The following is a 17295-nucleotide window of genomic DNA, read 5'->3' as shown; positions in this document are numbered from 1 at the left end:
GGCAGACAGTGACACCTAAAGGCAGTAGTCTACCGCTTTCAGTAGCCTATATACACTTGAAGATATACATGTATGTCACTGGGAACCCATTTTTCTTTACGATGGAATGGGCAAGGGGGAAGCAATACTATGGTGCCTGATAAAAAACTTCTTGCGTCAGTAAACCTCAAGCGCTAGATGACCAATTATGGCACACAATTATGGTAAACAATCAACCTAGTAGTTTGATTTAACTCTTGATACTTTAGCTCCCCCTTGTGGAAAATAAGGGAATATTCATCAAGGAAAAAAAAATTGTTCACCCACACGACTCAACGCTTCAAAATGTGTTGCAGATTTTCTTAACACTGTTGATAAACATGCTCCAATATATTTTTAAGGCTACTACAAGCATAATAATGTCTGGGTTGTGTCTTACATCTATGTCGGAGGCACATGTTGGCTCCGTAAAACATTTATTAATTCATCATCACCAAAAGCCTGCGTTTCAATCTGTGTCACTGGGGTCAAAACAAACACCCATAAAAAATGTACCTCCAAAGGTGCCTAGAGGTCCTTTATTATAATGACACAGAGTGGTACTGGGGTCAAAGCAACACCCCAAAAAGGGTCCTTCGAAGGTATCTAGTTCCAGGGGAAGTTTGTGTTCCTGGGTTGGTGCATTACATGCATTTTCTTCCCTCACAGACAATCAATCATATACAGCCTTGAGCATAGCATGACCAACCATGAAGAATAGCCATGGACAGGCTTTCATATTGTACGGCCCTACTACCCTGTTATTATACAGCCATGGCACCCACTGCACACATCCTTTCCCCACATAATAAATAAGTAAGAAGAAGCAAACCTCGAACAAAATAAATTAACAAGCTACGTGTCAGTCATGTGCAATCGCTGCAGCTAGATAGCGAATTGTGCGGAAAACCAATGACTTCATACTTTTTTGTACTCTATCTTATAATTCTCCAATTGCCGTGTCATTTCCATTTTGTATGGTATAAGCTATAACCATGAAATATATTTCAATAATGGTTATTGCTCTAACTGTATTCCAGTTACACAGCGATTAGAATTCTACACCATATTTCACATTGCCTATAAGGCTTGACATTGCCAGACTAAAGGTTAAATTGTCAATTGACAGAAACTGTCAAACAGGTATGCCTACTGTTGGAATGTTCAAAACATAAGAGACCAGAGACCGATATTAAAGAAGCAGTCAAGGAGTACAAATTAGTTTAGTAAATACAGGGGATGAGATCTTTAAATGTTGTTTTCATTTTTAAAAGATAACAAAATGGATTAATGTAATGCAAGTTTGAGTTATTTTGGTTGATATGTTGTTGTTGTTGTTGTTGTTTTTTTGTCTAAGATGAGTAGGGTCCCCGGTTCATACTCCGGCTCAGACGGTGGCGGTAATGCGCAGAAAGGTGGTTTCATGCCGTCATAAAAACCTAAAAGAAAGCAGAAGATGTAGACCATAGGTCCATGATGTAGTAGACAGAGTGAATACTGTCTATGTCGTTCTAACTCTAGACGACTACGAATCCCAGAAAGCATTGCGTTGCCATGTCAATATGGCTTCTGTCTGTCGGACAAAGGCAAATCAGTCTCGCTACCCAGCAAAATCAAATTAACATTCTAAGTAGCGACCGGAAACCCATCCGTGCATGCTAGTCCTGGAAACACAAGGGACCAAATCCATCTGTCAATTAAATGTTGCGGAGGTCGGCGGTCACGGATGCAGTCAGCCAGGTAAGACTTGCAGCCCGGGGAACTTGGCGGCTAACGGCGGCTAGCAGGCAGCCATCCCGTAGGCTCGCCCAGCTCTTCTTGGCACTGCCACACCGTGGCCTCTCCCCTGGAAATACAACCCGAAATCTACGGTCTGATAGGGATCAAAACGATCTTCATTGTTGTGTACGTAAAGCTATAAGGCAGACAGGTGTGTTCGGTGGGTTTTTAGTAATCAGCGCTGCTTACTTACACGTAGGGGGGGAAAAGTCCCCAAGAACATCTGGTGCCACATCTGTCTGCCTGACTTTACAACTTTCCTTCAGTTACACAACTAGCCGATTAACTAAGTTTTGACCAGGACCGGGGTCTACAAATATTCAGCATTCACAGATTATAAATATCAATAGGCCCTTGTATCTGCATGCTATGGTTTAAGAAGCCGGATATTGTGTGTGTGTGTGTGTGTGTGTGTGTGTGTGTGTGTGTGTGTGTGTGTGTCCTCTTTTGGATGTTTGTGCTGAAGTGCAGAAACGAACTTCCTTTTGATTTCTAGGGAAGCTCCTTAAAACAAATAATGCATATCTTTTATTTTTATTTTGAGGACTATCCTTCAACTTATTTTTGACACTTCAAATACGTTCTGCATATAGATAATTTATACTGCAATAAATACTGTTGGTGGTCGTTAATTCATCTGCCCTTTTATTAATGATTAACTAACAAAGCCTATGTATGAGCGAATCAAGGGAATGTCTGACAACCAAAACTTTTACTGGGTATTTTTGTTAAATTCCCATTTGCACCCAATTTCTGTATTCATATCAAGGTTAAATTCCTTAGTACGTAATTCAATTCCTAACCCACACATCATGTGTTTATCAAATCTACTCTCCTGCCCACTGAAGTTGCCTGGGTGAACTATGCATTAAACACTTCCCCCAAAAGTGTAGTGGTTGCTACGAGCAACATAGGTGCCAAATGTTTAACTGATACTCAACATGCTATGTGCTGATAGTCAGCCCAGTCACACAGAGTTAAAGGATTGTCCAACGAAGAAAGCCATAGCCTATCCAACTGTTCGTCTGTTTGCATTTACAGAATAGCAAACACACAGCAGCATGATCACATCCACAGTATTTCCACTAGCCATTCAAACTTCACCTAGGTTCATGGAGGTGCTGCTATGAACAACCAGCCTGTGTTAGGGCCCCTCCCTGATGGCTGAGTGAAAAGACGCAGTTATGTTATGTCAGAGGGTGAGATTTGATTGGCTGGTTGCTTGGATTGATTCCTCTCCTGTCTATAGAGAAAACAAAGTGGTACATTATCAACCTCAGCACGCAAGCACATGCACACACGCACACATACACACACACAGTTTAGAAAAACATTTGTCCAAGAGATAGTCCCTCAAACCAATCATATTAACCTAAGAGATGTAAATGTATTCTCGCTCATGTTGATAAATAATCCTTTGGGGTTCTGCAAGTGATTAATTAGCCTGTTATGTGATCAGTGCGGCGGTCTCCCCAGACATTAGGCACACGTCTCCGGGAGATCCACGGCGTAAATGAAAGGGCTCTTGTCAACTGGTGTGATTGTAATTTCTATCTTCTGTTGTCGCTTCAATTTGTTATTTTTAATGCCTCAGCAGAGGCTGTTAGCACTGCCTAGCGCTTGGAAAGCGCACCCAAACCTGCATGGATCATTAGCTGGGATTCTGCCTGGCTATGGGGGGTTATTCACTTCAGTAATGTAGCTTAAACATGCCATTTTCCCAGGGGCTGAATGGATATTATTACAGAGAGGATGGAGAAAGTTGGTTGGTTGTTCTCAGTGAAGCCATCTTTTACACACGTGGCCAATGCCATGGTGAGTGAGGGAGAGAGTGAAGTATGAGGTTAAAGATAATCTACTCCCAGCCCTCACTTTGTTGCTTGTATCCAGCGGGGTTTCAAGACTGCAGTATCTGGTTCTGTGTTGCAGTTGGTTCAAGTGCAGTGGTAAAGCTCAGCTCGTTGTTTAGGTTAATGTTACTGTATACAATAGGCTGACAGATGTTGAGTACCATGTGCAGGGAATACAAACTGAGGTGTGTGTGTGTGTGTGTGTGTGTGTGTGTGTGTGTGTGTGTGTGTGTGTGTGTGTGTGTGTGTGTGTGTGTGTGTGTGTGTGTGTGTTCCGATAATTAGTTCTGTGTCTTCTCTGCTGGGTGATCATCTTCTTACAGCCCAGGCCGGAGGTGAAACACAAAAAAAAACGTAACTCTCCATCTACTCCATGAACATCTTACTGGCTGAAGCAAGGCACTGCCAGGGTTAGGAGTTATATTCCTTTTGTAGCTCAATGGATAAAACAATGCACTGCGACAAGGCACTGCCAGGGTTGATTATATATTGCTTGACTTTCACCCGGGGTAACACAGCAGAAACAAAAGAAACCTACACAGGTGCAGATCTAGGGAACTTCATTAAAAAGTGGGAACACTAGAACATAATCATCAATTAACACAGCTGATCATATGGTAAAGCTCACTGGGAAACGATTGGTTGATTGGGTTGGCAGTAGGGATGTGACGAGACATGATATTGGGTTCACGAGAACGAGACGAGATTTTAAGAAAACTACAATGACAAAATATATAACTGGACCAACAGACTTTTATTTAACCGAGTTGCACATGCATTTTGAAATGTTTAATTATAACTTTACATGCATGAAATTGAAACTAAAACTAAAATTTAAGTAAATTAACTTTTAAATTAAATAATTCTCTTTTTCAAGTGCAAACAATATGTGCAAAACCAAATCAAAGTTCTACTCCGTCAATACAGAGTGCTCTTGCCACCACTTCAGAGGGCAGCCACTGAGAGGGATAGAGGCCTCTTTTCTGTAGTTTTCAACTTCCCTCTCAGCCTGTTTTGAACTGTTGGACTCCTCTCGCTCAGTAGAGAAAGAGTTCCCTAATAGGTCCTCAAGTGCTGTCTTTTTGGGAGCAGGTTCTTTTCGCTTTGGGCTCATCATCTCTCACAGCCTCCTCTCTACCGTGTTTGGGACAGTTAGCTCCACCTGCTGCCCCTTCCTCCCCCTCCTCAGCTGTGGTCTTTAAACAGAAGAAACACTGGTGTTAAATTTGATAAGCAGCTAAGAGCCCCCCCCCCACACACACACACTGATGCTGTCATGTTTCTTACACACACACACACACACACACACACACACACACACACACACACACACACACACACACACACTTCATCAATCTCTTAAAAATGTTTAGCTGACAAACATACACAATACAATTTAAAGTGATACACCTATTTTTGCAGCAACTGTTCTGCCTTGTTCTGTACCCTCAGGAAGACGGCCTAACACTGGTCATGGTCTAGCTGAGGTAGAGTCCGGAACCTTGGGTCCAGTACCGAGCACTCCAGCACATAGTTGAAGGCATCCCCACTGTATCTGTTTGCAATATTCGTGAGGATTGCAGTCTTTGTGTTGGCCACGGTGGTGGAATCTCCATCATTTGGTGTCATGTTCTGTTCAATCATGCTCTTCAGTGGCACAATGAGAGACACTGTGGGACTCCTCTCCTCACACAACACTGTAGTGGCTGTCTTCAAAGGATGCAGCAGCTTCACAAGGTCTTCAGCATCTCTGACATCGCAGCTGTCAAGTGTATGTCAATGCTTCGGGCGTTTTGTCTTATCTCTGGGCTGGTGAGAGCTGCTGATATGGCAGCTTGCTGCTCGAGGTAACGAGCCAGCATATCCAACGTCCATGATTAACTTGTGTGATGGCAATTGTAGCTGTTTCTGCTTGGACATTAACACCGCGGTAGCCGTTGAACTCAAGACGAAAAAAAGCAGCCACACATCTCACCTGCCCGAGCAAACGAGCGATGCGGGGAACACCGAGGCCAGCTTGGGTTGCAAGATTTATAGTGTGCGCAAAACATTTGATGTGCGGCTTCAATCCCGCCTCACGCACGGCCACGTCCATATTACGTGCATTGTCAATAACAATAGCGATGCTGTGGTTGGGTTTTTTAAGCTCCCAGTCAGTAACAGCTGTCTGTAAAACCTCAGCTATGTTGGCCCCTGTGTGGGACTCGAAAAGTGGCCTAGTTTGTAGTACAACACTTTCCATTTCCAGTCATTGTGTGGGCTGTAATTGTGATGTAGCTTTGCGTACCTCTCGATGTCCAACCGTCTGTTGTTATGGCGATGCTTTCTGCGTCTTTCAGTATCTGTACAACCTTGCTCTTGGACTCTCCATAGAGGTTCGGGATCACTGTGCGGGTAAAATGCGTGCGTGATGGGATGGTGTTCTTCGGTTCCAGTGTGTGGAGGAGTCGCCGAAATCCTTGATTTTCTACCACAGAAAATGGTCTCATATCTGCTGCGATGAAAACACCTATGTCTCTTGTTATTGTTGTGGCTCTGGCGCTTGACTGTGAAAGTTGAGGTCCGAAGCGTTGTCTGGCTTTTTAGTGTTTTCTTCACAGGTGCAGTTGTTGACTTGAGTACCGAGCTGTGGTGGTGCTGTATAGGTCTCTGCATCGTGCTCGTATTAGCCGCGGTGTACGACATTATTTTCATACAATGCTTGCATATTGTCCGTGTCTTATCAGTCACTCTACTGCCATTCATCATTTCCGCCGGGTACTTAAAATGCTGCCAAACAAATGATTTAAAAGTGGCGGGGGCATCTTCGACGATAATACGGGTATTTTCCGACGTCATTCTGGCTGTCTATGGCTGCTTTCGCTGCCCTCCCTGCTTCCCCTCCTCCTCCTCTTCTTCTTTTCCTTCTCCTTCTTTAGGTTCTGGCACGCTAGGTGTAGCAAAGGCGCATTACTGCCCCCACAGGCCACAATTAGAAGTTTGGATAGCTCACAAATCTCGCGAGACAGATTTTTAACGTGACGGGTAATATCGTCGAGTTTAATCTCGTCACACCCCTAGTTGGCAGTGTTACACCATTCAGTTTTTATCTCGCTAAGTGTTTGTGACCATTTCAGTGCTATTTTTACCCCACAATTATGAAGTTATTTGTTAACGGGGGAAATTGCCCGTAAGGAACAGTGGTTCTGCCGTTTCTGTCCAAAAGTGCTTTCCAGAGTGGTAGTTTGTATGTTATCGTTTTGAACATTTTTTATTCAACAGTTGTATATTTTCGAAGTTTAAGTTCTCAAGTTGTTTTCCTGTTGTTGACCCCTGTCCCGTTGACCCCTGTCCCGTTGACCCCTGTCCCGCTGACCCCTGTCCCGTTGACCCCTGTCCCGCTGACCCCTGTCCCGTTGACCCCTGTCCCGCTGACCCCTGTCCCGCTGACCCCTGTCCCGTTGACCCCTGTCCCGTTGTTGACCCCTGTCCCGTTGTCGACCCCTGTCCCGTTGACCCCTGTCCCGTTGACCCCTGTCCCGTTGTTGACCCCTGTCCCGCTGACCCCTGTCCCGTTGACCCCTGACCCGTTGTTGACCCCTGACCCGTTGTTGACCCCTGTCCCGCTGACCCCTGTCCCGCTGACCCCTGTCCCGTTGACCCCTGACCCGTTGTTGACCCCTGTCCCCTCCAGGATGTCCCATCCCTGCGAGGAGCCGCGCTTCACCATCGAGCAGATCGACCTGCTGCAGCGCCTGTGGCGCTCGGGCATGACGCAGGCGGAGATGGTGCACGCCCTGGACACCCTGGAGCGCCTGGAGCGCCAGCACAGCCGTCTGCCCAGCCCCCGTTCCCGCCTGCCACCACCACGCTCCTCCTCTTCCTCCACCACCTCCACCGCCACTCAGACCTGTTTCGCCGGGAACGGGGCTTCGCCGTCGCCCAGTAACCTGTACCGCACCTCGCCGCCCCTCCTGGCGTCGGCCCCAACGCCCGCTTCCATGGCGGCGGCGGCGGCGGCAGCGGCGGCGGAGAATGGTCTCGTCGGCATGGTGAACGGGAAGCTGTCTCCTCCGAGGTTTCCCGTGGCCATGATCGGCAGCAGCGGCGGGGTCGTGGCGCAGAGCTACGGCTTCGAGACCAGCGAGGAAGACCTGGAGTTCGAGGAGAAGGTGGAAGAACTCATGAGGTGAGGACCAGGCTGAACTAGCATGAACTGGTTTGGTTCATGTGAATCAAGGTTTACTGGTAGATTTGACTAGGCTAGCCAAATATCTATCATCCTGTTTGTGTGCTGCTCTTCTTGTCACCTGTACGGTTTTGCAGCGCAGACGGTTTGGCAGTCCACTCAGCTGTGAGAGGGACTGAAATAGAGAGACTGGAATAATCCAGGTTATTGGTTGAATTAAGAGACAATTAGTTTAATTAATTGCAATGATGTGCACTAGTGAGTCAACAATGTTTTACTCTTTTACGTCAGTGAATTCAACTTTCATCAGGTTTTATCCAGGTTTATTCAATATTTTCTTTATTTTCTCCCTGATGCATCCCATAATACATTTATAAATTCTCTCTCCCTCTCTCTCTCTCTGTGTGTGTGTGTGTGTGTGTGTGTGTGTGTGTGTGTGTGTGTGTGTGTGTGTAGAATGGACAGCGCTGTGATTAAAGAGGAGATCAAAAACTTCCTGGGAAACAGGCGGATCTCGCAAGCTGTGGTTGCCCAGGTAACAGGTCAGTGTCTCAGCCCACACTGGCCTTCAGCCAATCAATGTAGAGTTAACTCTACTGATAGCCAGCCAGACAAAGCGACATTTGACATACATGCCATGTTTAATTTGGCTCACTTGTGCCCTCAGTCCCTAATCCAGAAATAATGAACACTATAGTATTCAGGGAACAACTGCAGGGGGAATTCAGGCACCAAATTATGCACCAAACATCTATCGACGTGACGTGTTGGTCGCATAAACAAGAGGACCTGTGTTAGATGTCACCACTTGAAAGCTTTTACATAACGAGCCTGCCATTGTGATATTGAAAACCGCTATGCATCATGGGATTGTAGCAAAATGTCCAAGCTACACGCCACCTAGGTGGCTGCCACACTCCACCTAGGTGACTTCTTATAGGCTCCTCAAAACAAAAGACGCAGGGAGGTGGTGCTAGAAATCAGGTTTATTGCAAAGGTTTGATAATGAACATGGCCAGGGTGCTCCGCTCGTTAAATAGTGCACTCTATTTGGCACAAGGGAACCAATTCAAATAAGGCAACACTTTGTGATACTAAACTAAAAGCATGTCACCTTTTTCTCGATTTCCCCTTCCAGGAATTAGTCAGAGCCGGATCTCCCACTGGCTGGTGCAGCAGGGATCAGACCTGAGTGACCAGAAGAAACGGGCCTTCTACCGCTGGTATCTGCTGGAGAAGACCAACCCAGGTAAAACACACCTCCACACAACAGAACAGGCAGCAGGACCAGCACTTTGACCACCGAATTCAACACCCATTTCATATCATGTCATTATCCAATTTGGGTAAATATACAAGTAATTTACATACTGATACGGTCTTAATCGTTAAACACAAAGTCACATTAGAGTCATAAGCATTCTATGAACAAATTCTCCTATTCCATACTAAACTGAAAAAGATTCCACGGAATGCACATCTATCATATCGGCTACTTACAACGGACGTTTTCTTCTGATTTAATCAAAGAGACAGTTCTACTCTTACTGCATTATGCTGTATGAAAAAGCATCCAATCTGATTGTGGATGTACATCCCTGTTTCACATGACAGTGAAATTAACCTGGGAACAATCTGGCTTTTCTGGTGGCTACACCGCAGTAAAGAGTCTATGGTAGTAAGGCAAGTTGGTCGAGAAGACTGTAGTTCAACTGGGCGGTCCCCCATACCGTCTTTAAGGAATGTTCTACGCTATTGTCAGACAGCTAGTTATTATATTATTACATTACAGCTGGTTGAGGCCAGGGTTGGGAGTTGCAACGTTAAAACAGGTTTTGTGTGTGTTTGTGTGTGTGTGTGTGTGAAGGGGCTACTCTGGCCATGCGGCCCGCGCCAATGGCCATGGACGAGATGGTGGAGTGGCACCAAACCCCACCCTCCTTTGGCTCCATGCCGGGGGGCTCCCGTCTGAGGCGGGGGAGTCGCTTCACCTGGAGGAAGGAGTGTCTTTCTGTCATGGAGAGGTGAGGGGGCGGGGCTAATACCGTGGTCATATTAAACAAAGGGGTGGATGTTGAACTATCTAAAGACCTGTGTGTGTGTGTGTATGTGTGTGTGTGTGTAGCTACTTCAGTGATAACCAGTACCCTGATGAGGCGAAGAGGGAGGAGATTGCGAGCGCCTGCAACGCTGTCATCCAGAAGCCAGGTAGGACCGGCCAGGGAGGGAGCTGACAACACTACAGCAGCAGGACATCCAAGCGCTGTTTAGAGGTCCCATGGCATCTGTCACACGTCTAGGTGGACCTATGCTAGGTGCACTTGGGATGCCATAAGAGACAGGTTTTCAAAACGGCTTCTAACGGCTAATCCCACCTGGTGGCATGTCATGGGACCTTTTCAAATCACCAGGGTTTAAATGTAATGCGTGCATTTCCAGCCTCGATGACGATGGCCCTAACAAGAGTGTGTTTTACGTTGCGCCACACAAGATGGGGTTGTTGTTTTTTTTTTAAAGAGAAAATTGGTTCTAACTAGTTTCTGGGATCACACGAGTATATCCCAAGATATGGGTGATGCTTAGGATCTTTTCTCCGAGGTATAGAAGGACAAACACAGTTGTTGCTCCTAGCACTAATTATGGGTCTGCACCTTTTTTGTACCAGGGCGTGGTTAGTTGACTTAACTAGTGCCGATATGTCTACCTCCAGGTCCCGGGAACACAAAAGGAGCAGTCACATAATTAATGTTATGAGCAATACCGGGGTTTGTCCCACCGTCACGCCTCTGTGAAATAGGTCTATCGGAGGCTCTGGTCTGTTTAATTAAAGTGGATTTTCTGCAGCTAGTGTACACTGCGCCAATCAATACCTATGCATCAACACATGTCAGGAGCATAAAGCAACCATTTGTCTCCACGTTAATGCCAAAATCAATGTTAAGATATGCACGCCTGCAGCCGATAATCTGGTCGCATTATGCATGCTGTATTAGTGACAGATTCCTGCCGGCGGCAGGATGTTGAGTCACATTGGCATGGCTTGTAAAAACCAGGGGCTATTTATAAACTGTAATCATACCAGAATAGATTTGTTGCAGGTAGAGTATTTAGACGGAAACAAATGTTTGAACTTCAAGAGGCTGTGTTCATGAGGCATGGAGAAATAATTGTCTCACACACACACACACACACACACACACACACACACACACACACACACACACACACACACTGGGGAGATGGATGTTTAACTGGCTCCTCCTGACAGGGAAGAAGCTGTCTGATCTGGAGAGGGTCACATCTCTGAAGGTCTATAACTGGTTCGCTAACCGACGCAAAGAGATGAAGAGGCGCGCAAACATAGGTAATATCCTCCACCAACCAATATACATCTCTTGGTAGTACATGTGTGTTTCCATGTTGCTATTCTTTTTGTGTAGTGCGTGTTTTCCATTTTGACAGGATTGTGCAAATATACATATTGCTTTGACCGGCCTGCCAAAGGCTCATAAAGGACCTTTTTTATCCATAAAGTATTCGCAGCATGCACTGCCAAGCAGAACACACTGCCAAGCAGAACACACTTCGTGTTTGTGTGTGTACAAGTGATGCATGAGGCCATAAGGTTCGACCCCCTGATATGTTATGGTGAGTTTTGTGTCTTTTGAAGAAGCAGCCATCTTGGAGAGCCACGGCATGGATGTGGTGAGCCCGGGGGGCCACTCCAACAGCGACGAGGTGGACGGAAATGACTTCCCAGAGCAGGTAGGAGCTGCTGTCCTGCTGACCAAGGCTGACTCCTGAGTTCCAGCCTCCTTCATCTAATAATGTAGACGTTATACACACTATAAGTACTGGGCAGCTCCAAGGGTCATCGGTATAAAGCTGGGGTTTTACTGGGCAGCTCCCAGTGTCCATCATTAGAAGACTGGTTGGTTGAACTGGAAAGCTCCCAGTGTCCACCAGTAGACGGTGGAACTTCTCTTTTTAGCCCCACAATACAGAGACGATAGATAGGTACTGTCTCCTCTCTATAAAGCTGTACTCAGACTACCATGTTGTTTCACCGCAGGGCTCTGAGGTGTCAGTGTTTGACAAGAGGGCAGCAAACAGAGCGTTTGGACTGAGCCGAATAGACCTGTCTTCACCCACACAGGTACGTCTGTATTCGACACCACCCACACACACCACCATCGTGTAGCCGGCCACCACCTAACCTGCGACCTACTCCCCTCAGGTCCCATCTCTTCTCCCCAGCTGGTTGGCTGCCTGGCCGGGCTTGGGCAGGGGGGGGGTGACTGGACAGAAGGGCAACCCTCTGATAGGCCGATCGTTGTTAGGGGCGGGGGCTCAGGCAGAGGCTTCCAGACTGACAGGTGTGTCCTGGTCTCCCCCCTCCCCCTCCCTCCAGGATGAACCCACCAATCACAGCTCACCCACTGAGGTCCAGGACCCGATCAGCTTGGCTGTGGAGATGGCGGCGGTCAATCATACTATCTTAGCCCTAGCCAATCAGGCGTCTGATGGCGGCGCAGGGGGCAGCACAGGAAATGACATCAAGACAGAGACGATGGAGGACGAATGAAGACGGGGCGCCGGAGAGAAGCTTTGGGATGAGAGAGGTGCGTTGGTGTTTGGGTGTGGTTGTTCAAGTTCACGGCTCTACCTCCACCCCCCCCCCCCCTGCTACAGACTGTCCCAGGCACCGCTACATCCCCAAAAATAGAATTATTACTTTGATATAACGCTCATTATTATAAATTAATTATTATAAGCGATTTTTGTTCACAACAGTGGACGGAAGGCAGGTAGGCAGACATGTGAGCAGAAAACGTAAGTCGTAGTTTTAGTCAAATACCTTACTGTGCCAAGAGCCTCCAGGCCACCTGCCTTTCTAAACATGTTGAATATAGCCGAGAGATATCAGAAAATACTTGTCAAGAGAAAATAGACTGACGCGCCGAGGCTTGTCTTTCTGGGTGGAGGAAATTAAAGTTGTCCCTTGTTTGAGTCGTAAGGAGTTCTGCAGAAATCCTAGGATCCCAGTGTGATCTCATGACGTGATGTATGAACCGGCTCTCTGTTGGCTTAGCAGTATGAAACGGATCAAAATAACACGGGAGACGTATTGATAAACCAAGAGGTCTAGAAATACGTGGACAGTAGCGGCTGATTGGAAGCTTGATAATATTAAATGTACACGTCTGTCTTTAGTTGGAGGACTAGCCCTTTGAAAGACTTAAGGACTCAAAAAGGTTAGATTTTTATATGGATATGTTATTCAAATGCACATCAGAGGTTAGGCCTGTTTGTGACTTCCACAATCTACTCTTGAGTCCAGGAAAGTCACGCCACACTGTACAAAACGTTGAGATTTTATGACAAATGTATATGAATACGAAAAGTCCCCACAGAATTCTACCAATCGGATAAGCTTTAAACTTTTATGTCTACTAATTAATTGGGAATCAAAAACAATCTCACATTCTTGGCATAATCATGGCAGGACTACTTGATGTTTTGTTGTACTCAGTCTTGGATCATTGGTGTCACAAACAGGGCAAATAAGATGTGTTATATTAATGCAAATACAACGCATATCTCTTTTAAAAAATGTATCTATTTAAACATTACAAATGTTTCCAAAATACAGATAACTCTTTAAACAAGGTCAGAATTCCATAACCTGTAAATAGTCTAATGCTACAAAGTCAAGGCTACAAAGTGTGGTATCAAAAACAAAATCTGGTTAATTTGCCATGGGCAAAATAACAAAGGGTGGTTATTGTGTGTTTTGAAAAGGGCTCGAGCCTTTAACTGCACTTTGTGCGACTGGCCATTAGCCAGAACCGCGTTGACCTCCTATGGACAAAACAATTAACCAACAAACACATCACACCTGATGATGCATTGAATGTTTTGCCCATACGGTGAAATGTCTGACAGCCTAATTTATGTTAAACAATCTTATTCCCGTACAGAGTTGTCCATATTTCTCCAGCCTCTTACGCCTGATTTCCACCGGGGACGTACGCGCCGCGGAACTGCTGCGAACTCTGCCCTGTGTCAATCCCCACCGGGCGCGTAACGGCAGCGTAGCGCTGCATTGCGAGCCAGCCGTATTCACACGAGATCACGCGATAATCCTAAACCTAATGTACTCACCTTCCACTCCCAAAACTACTGCAATTAAATGCCAGGCTTTGTCCTTTCTGACATTGTCCTTATCAAAAGGATGATTTATTTCATAAATTATTTTATGTTGCTCCACTTCGACAATCAGTCTCTCGTCGTACATGTTGCTGACCCCCTGAGACCCTTTGATTGATTGACTGCTGACCTGGTGCCACCGGTCATGACGTAATGTTGATGTGACGTTGTGATAGGCTACATGAGCTGAGTATTGTGTTTTATTTTGAAAATTGACCGGATGCTCCATGGCTTTTACTTTTTCACTTCCTGCGCGGCTCGATCTGCTCTGTTGAAATTGACGCGGTTCAGCAACGGCTTGCGTCAAAAATAGAAGTGCTGCGGAATGATAGCGCTGCGGCGCGGCGCACCGCGCCGCTCCTTGGACGCTGCTGAGACGTTCCGCAGCGCGCCCGGTGGGGATGGTTTCATTGATTAGAGTGGCAGCGATCAGCAGAGGTGACTGCGGCGCTTACGTCCCCGGTGAAAATCAGGCGTTAGACTTTCCATGTATCAGTGTAAGATACTGACTGACACCAGTCAGACAAGTGGAAAACAAAAGTAACATTTGGGACATTGCTGTCCAAGGCAACTTTAATCTGAAAAGCAACTCAAATGCTTAAGTAGGATGATCAATTACTTAAACACATTTTTAACTCAATTGACTAATGGTGGCATTTAAAAAAAAGTGCTTCACCAGCGCAGAATTGGTGTTAAACTAGAGCTGGCTAGTTAGTGTGTACTTACCAATTAGCACAGGCTAGCTATAACGTTGACACTTGTTAGCCATACCCTTTGACACTGGCTAGCTATACTGTTAGCTTACTATATAGCTTGCTTGTGTTACCACTAACTAGATACTGTTAACACTAACATGCTATACTGTAAATATTAACACAAGCTATCATATTTACACACTAGCCAGCTATTTACACAAGCAAAATATGCTATTTAGACAAGCTATATGTCATGTTAAATCAAACATGTTAAATCAAACTGGTTTGTTTGGTTAAACTTAGTGCTGCCATCAGGTGAAAAGATTCAAGTTTTCATGATTCATGAACATTTATTTTAACAATAAACTATTTACAAATACCTCAGTCTCCAAATCTTATAAGCTAAATACTTGTAAGCTTACTACTTCGCTCCATAGAGTGCTGCTTCAACATGCTACCAGGTTTTACCGTTATAGTTGTATTGAGGATTTCTCAATATGATTAATTTAGATATAATCTCTGGGGTTTTTCAGTTCAACATGGAAGAAACATGCTTCCAACCATACTTTTCAGGGACTATAGAGATCAATATCTTTTGTTTATTAATTGTTTTACGCAAATAGGACAATACTTTTAACACAATCATTATCCTCAGGCACCTGTGAAAAATAATACTTTCTTAGATCTGGTTGGTGGTAAGCGGACACTGAACTGAAGTTCCTCTTGAAAGAGCTAAACCAAACCGGACAAGATGATACTATTGTGTTTCATGACCTCTTCACGTTATTTTTTTTATCTCAAAGCACAGAAGTGCATCATAATATTCTCCAGTTTGACTCCTAAATCTTCCATTAAAGACAAGATTGCAGGAAAACTTAAAAAAAGTAGTTACTTATAAGCTGCCAGGACTGTTGGAAATATACTGTATTAAGCTTCCAGGACTGTTGGCAACACCGGAACTATTGTGAAACAATTGCATCTAAATTCCCCAGGAAACCCTCTAATAGGATATAGAAAATATACCTGATTTCATACGATCACTTACCCTCATTTAAGTAACCATTTTTTTACCAAATCCATTCTCAAGGCTTATGAAGCAGCTTGAAGTTGCACGCTTTCGTTGGGGAAAACCGTATACTGTCTGATTCTAGGAATATTCTGCTGTTTATTCTGGGGTATTTTTTACAAAACTATTCAAGTAGTGTCCATCCAAGAATATATGTTGACCAGGTACCACAAGATTTGTTTTAGACCAAATGTCTAATTTAACTTGAATCCTGAATTATTTCCCACCGAGTGTTTCTTAAACGGAGGCGTTGTTAGCTAGTGATGTTGTACTGTAATCAAATATGTTAAAACAAAATATATATATACATTCACAAATGCTATTGCAAAATATTTTATATCTTTTTTTCTTTTTGTGAAATCTGCCAAGCGGAGACAAAGTCATGTGATTCATTTAAGATGTCAGCATGTTTTATAAAGATTGTTTCAGGACTGTAAGTCATGTCTGTATTACCATGTATGTGTAGTTTTGTTGTAACATGCAGTATCTGCCTCTGGTCTTCCTTTAGCCGTGTCGGAAAAGAGATTATGACAGGCGGAACATGACTGACCTCTGTACAGTGACACCAGATCTCCTCCCTCTCCCGTGTATTAAACCAAGAACGGCCCATCAAGGCTGACCTGAGATCAACCCAATCAGGTCCAGCAGTAAACTGTGGTCAAACAGTATCTAGAGAGCGATAAAAGTTAAAATAATATCCTACATTTTATCACCTACTCTCTGCAAACAGATATTTGTAACAAAAGGTCCATGATTAACCATCATATCAACAGAGACTAGACAGACCAGGCTTGGCTCTGTGGGAAGTGAAACAATAATTGCCACAACACATTGTAGCTCAACATTCACTTCCTTGTCGTGTGATTATTGCATCAGAGAACGTGGGTGATATGGGTGCAGTACCATTCGCGACTAACCCACTTGGCTCCTCCCTTGCAAAGTTACATAGTACAGAATTAAATTGTTTCAAATATTATTCTGTCCGTGTAAATTCTTTTAAATTTGTATTTTTTTATTGAACTCTTCAGATGAAAGAACAAACTTCAAAAGGATGTTTGATTCATTTGAAATGATCAATGTCAGGACGTCCTGTGTTTTGTCTCAGTGTCACTGTTTAGTGCCTTTTTGGACAGTAGACTGTTTTGTAATCGATATGTAGTAATGCCTACATAAGCCTTTTTATTCCTTTTTTTCATCTGTTGAAAAATCCTGATTTAATTTGAAACTGTTTTTATTGCCGTTGTATCCGCCAGGGAATTAAAGTGATTAAAAATGTCTGAACTGAGGATCCATCTCTAGCTCTATCTCTCCATCACACACACAAACGCACAATCTTGTAGCCCGGGTGGACGTCAGCAGTTTGTTCCCTGGGTATCTCTGTACTCAGACGTCTGCACAACGTCTGTTGTGTTTTAAGGACCCCTCAGCTGGAGTGTTTTAATGTCTCAAGGAAACAAGATGTGGAAATGTCCTGTTCTCCCTTGTTATATTAAGACTCCCAGATTAAAT

The 17295-nt window shown here is 44.6% G+C and overlaps 1 protein-coding gene across 4 annotated transcripts; it reads left to right on the top strand.

Moving 5' to 3' along the window:
• The first annotated feature begins 1585 nt into the window (after positions 1–1585).
• Positions 1586–17054, top strand: LOC307076352 (homeobox-containing protein 1-like). Of its 4 annotated transcripts, none has more exons than XM_079737314.1 (10): positions 1586–1758; positions 7321–7815; positions 8272–8357; positions 8954–9064; positions 9683–9839; positions 9941–10023; positions 11084–11179; positions 11492–11580; positions 11888–11971; positions 12053–17054. In XM_079737314.1, exons 1-10 carry the CDS (start codon positions 1745–1747, stop codon positions 12398–12400), a joined length of 1563 nt encoding a protein of 520 aa, XP_079593440.1. In that variant the 5' UTR covers positions 1586–1744; the 3' UTR covers positions 12401–17054. The 4 variants fall into 4 exon arrangements, with proteins under 4 accessions (XP_079593440.1, XP_079593439.1, XP_079593441.1 ...); XM_079737313.1 differs by having other exon boundaries at positions 11489–11580; XM_079737315.1 differs by having other exon boundaries at positions 11486–11580; positions 12227–17054.
• The last annotated feature ends 241 nt before the right edge of the window (positions 17055–17295 follow it).

The sequence above is a fragment of the Pollachius pollachius genome, assembly GCF_949987615.1.
Source record: "Pollachius pollachius genome assembly, chromosome: 5".
In the NCBI taxonomy this organism is placed as follows: domain Eukaryota; kingdom Metazoa; phylum Chordata; class Actinopteri; order Gadiformes; family Gadidae; genus Pollachius; species Pollachius pollachius.
The sequence above is the reverse complement of the archived record's forward strand: the minus strand, read 5'-3'. Positions and strand labels throughout refer to the sequence as shown.

Excerpts from the sequence above, each read along its gene's own strand:
- LOC307076352 (XM_079737312.1), top strand. Across the intron at positions 7,816-8,271 it reads AAGGTGGAAGAACTCATGAG|AATGGACAGCGCTGTGATTA; the intron begins GTGAGGACCAGG and ends GTGTGTGTGTAG. Across the intron at positions 11,972-12,052 it reads ACCTGTCTTCACCCACACAG|GTCCCATCTCTTCTCCCCAG; the intron begins GTACGTCTGTAT and ends TACTCCCCTCAG.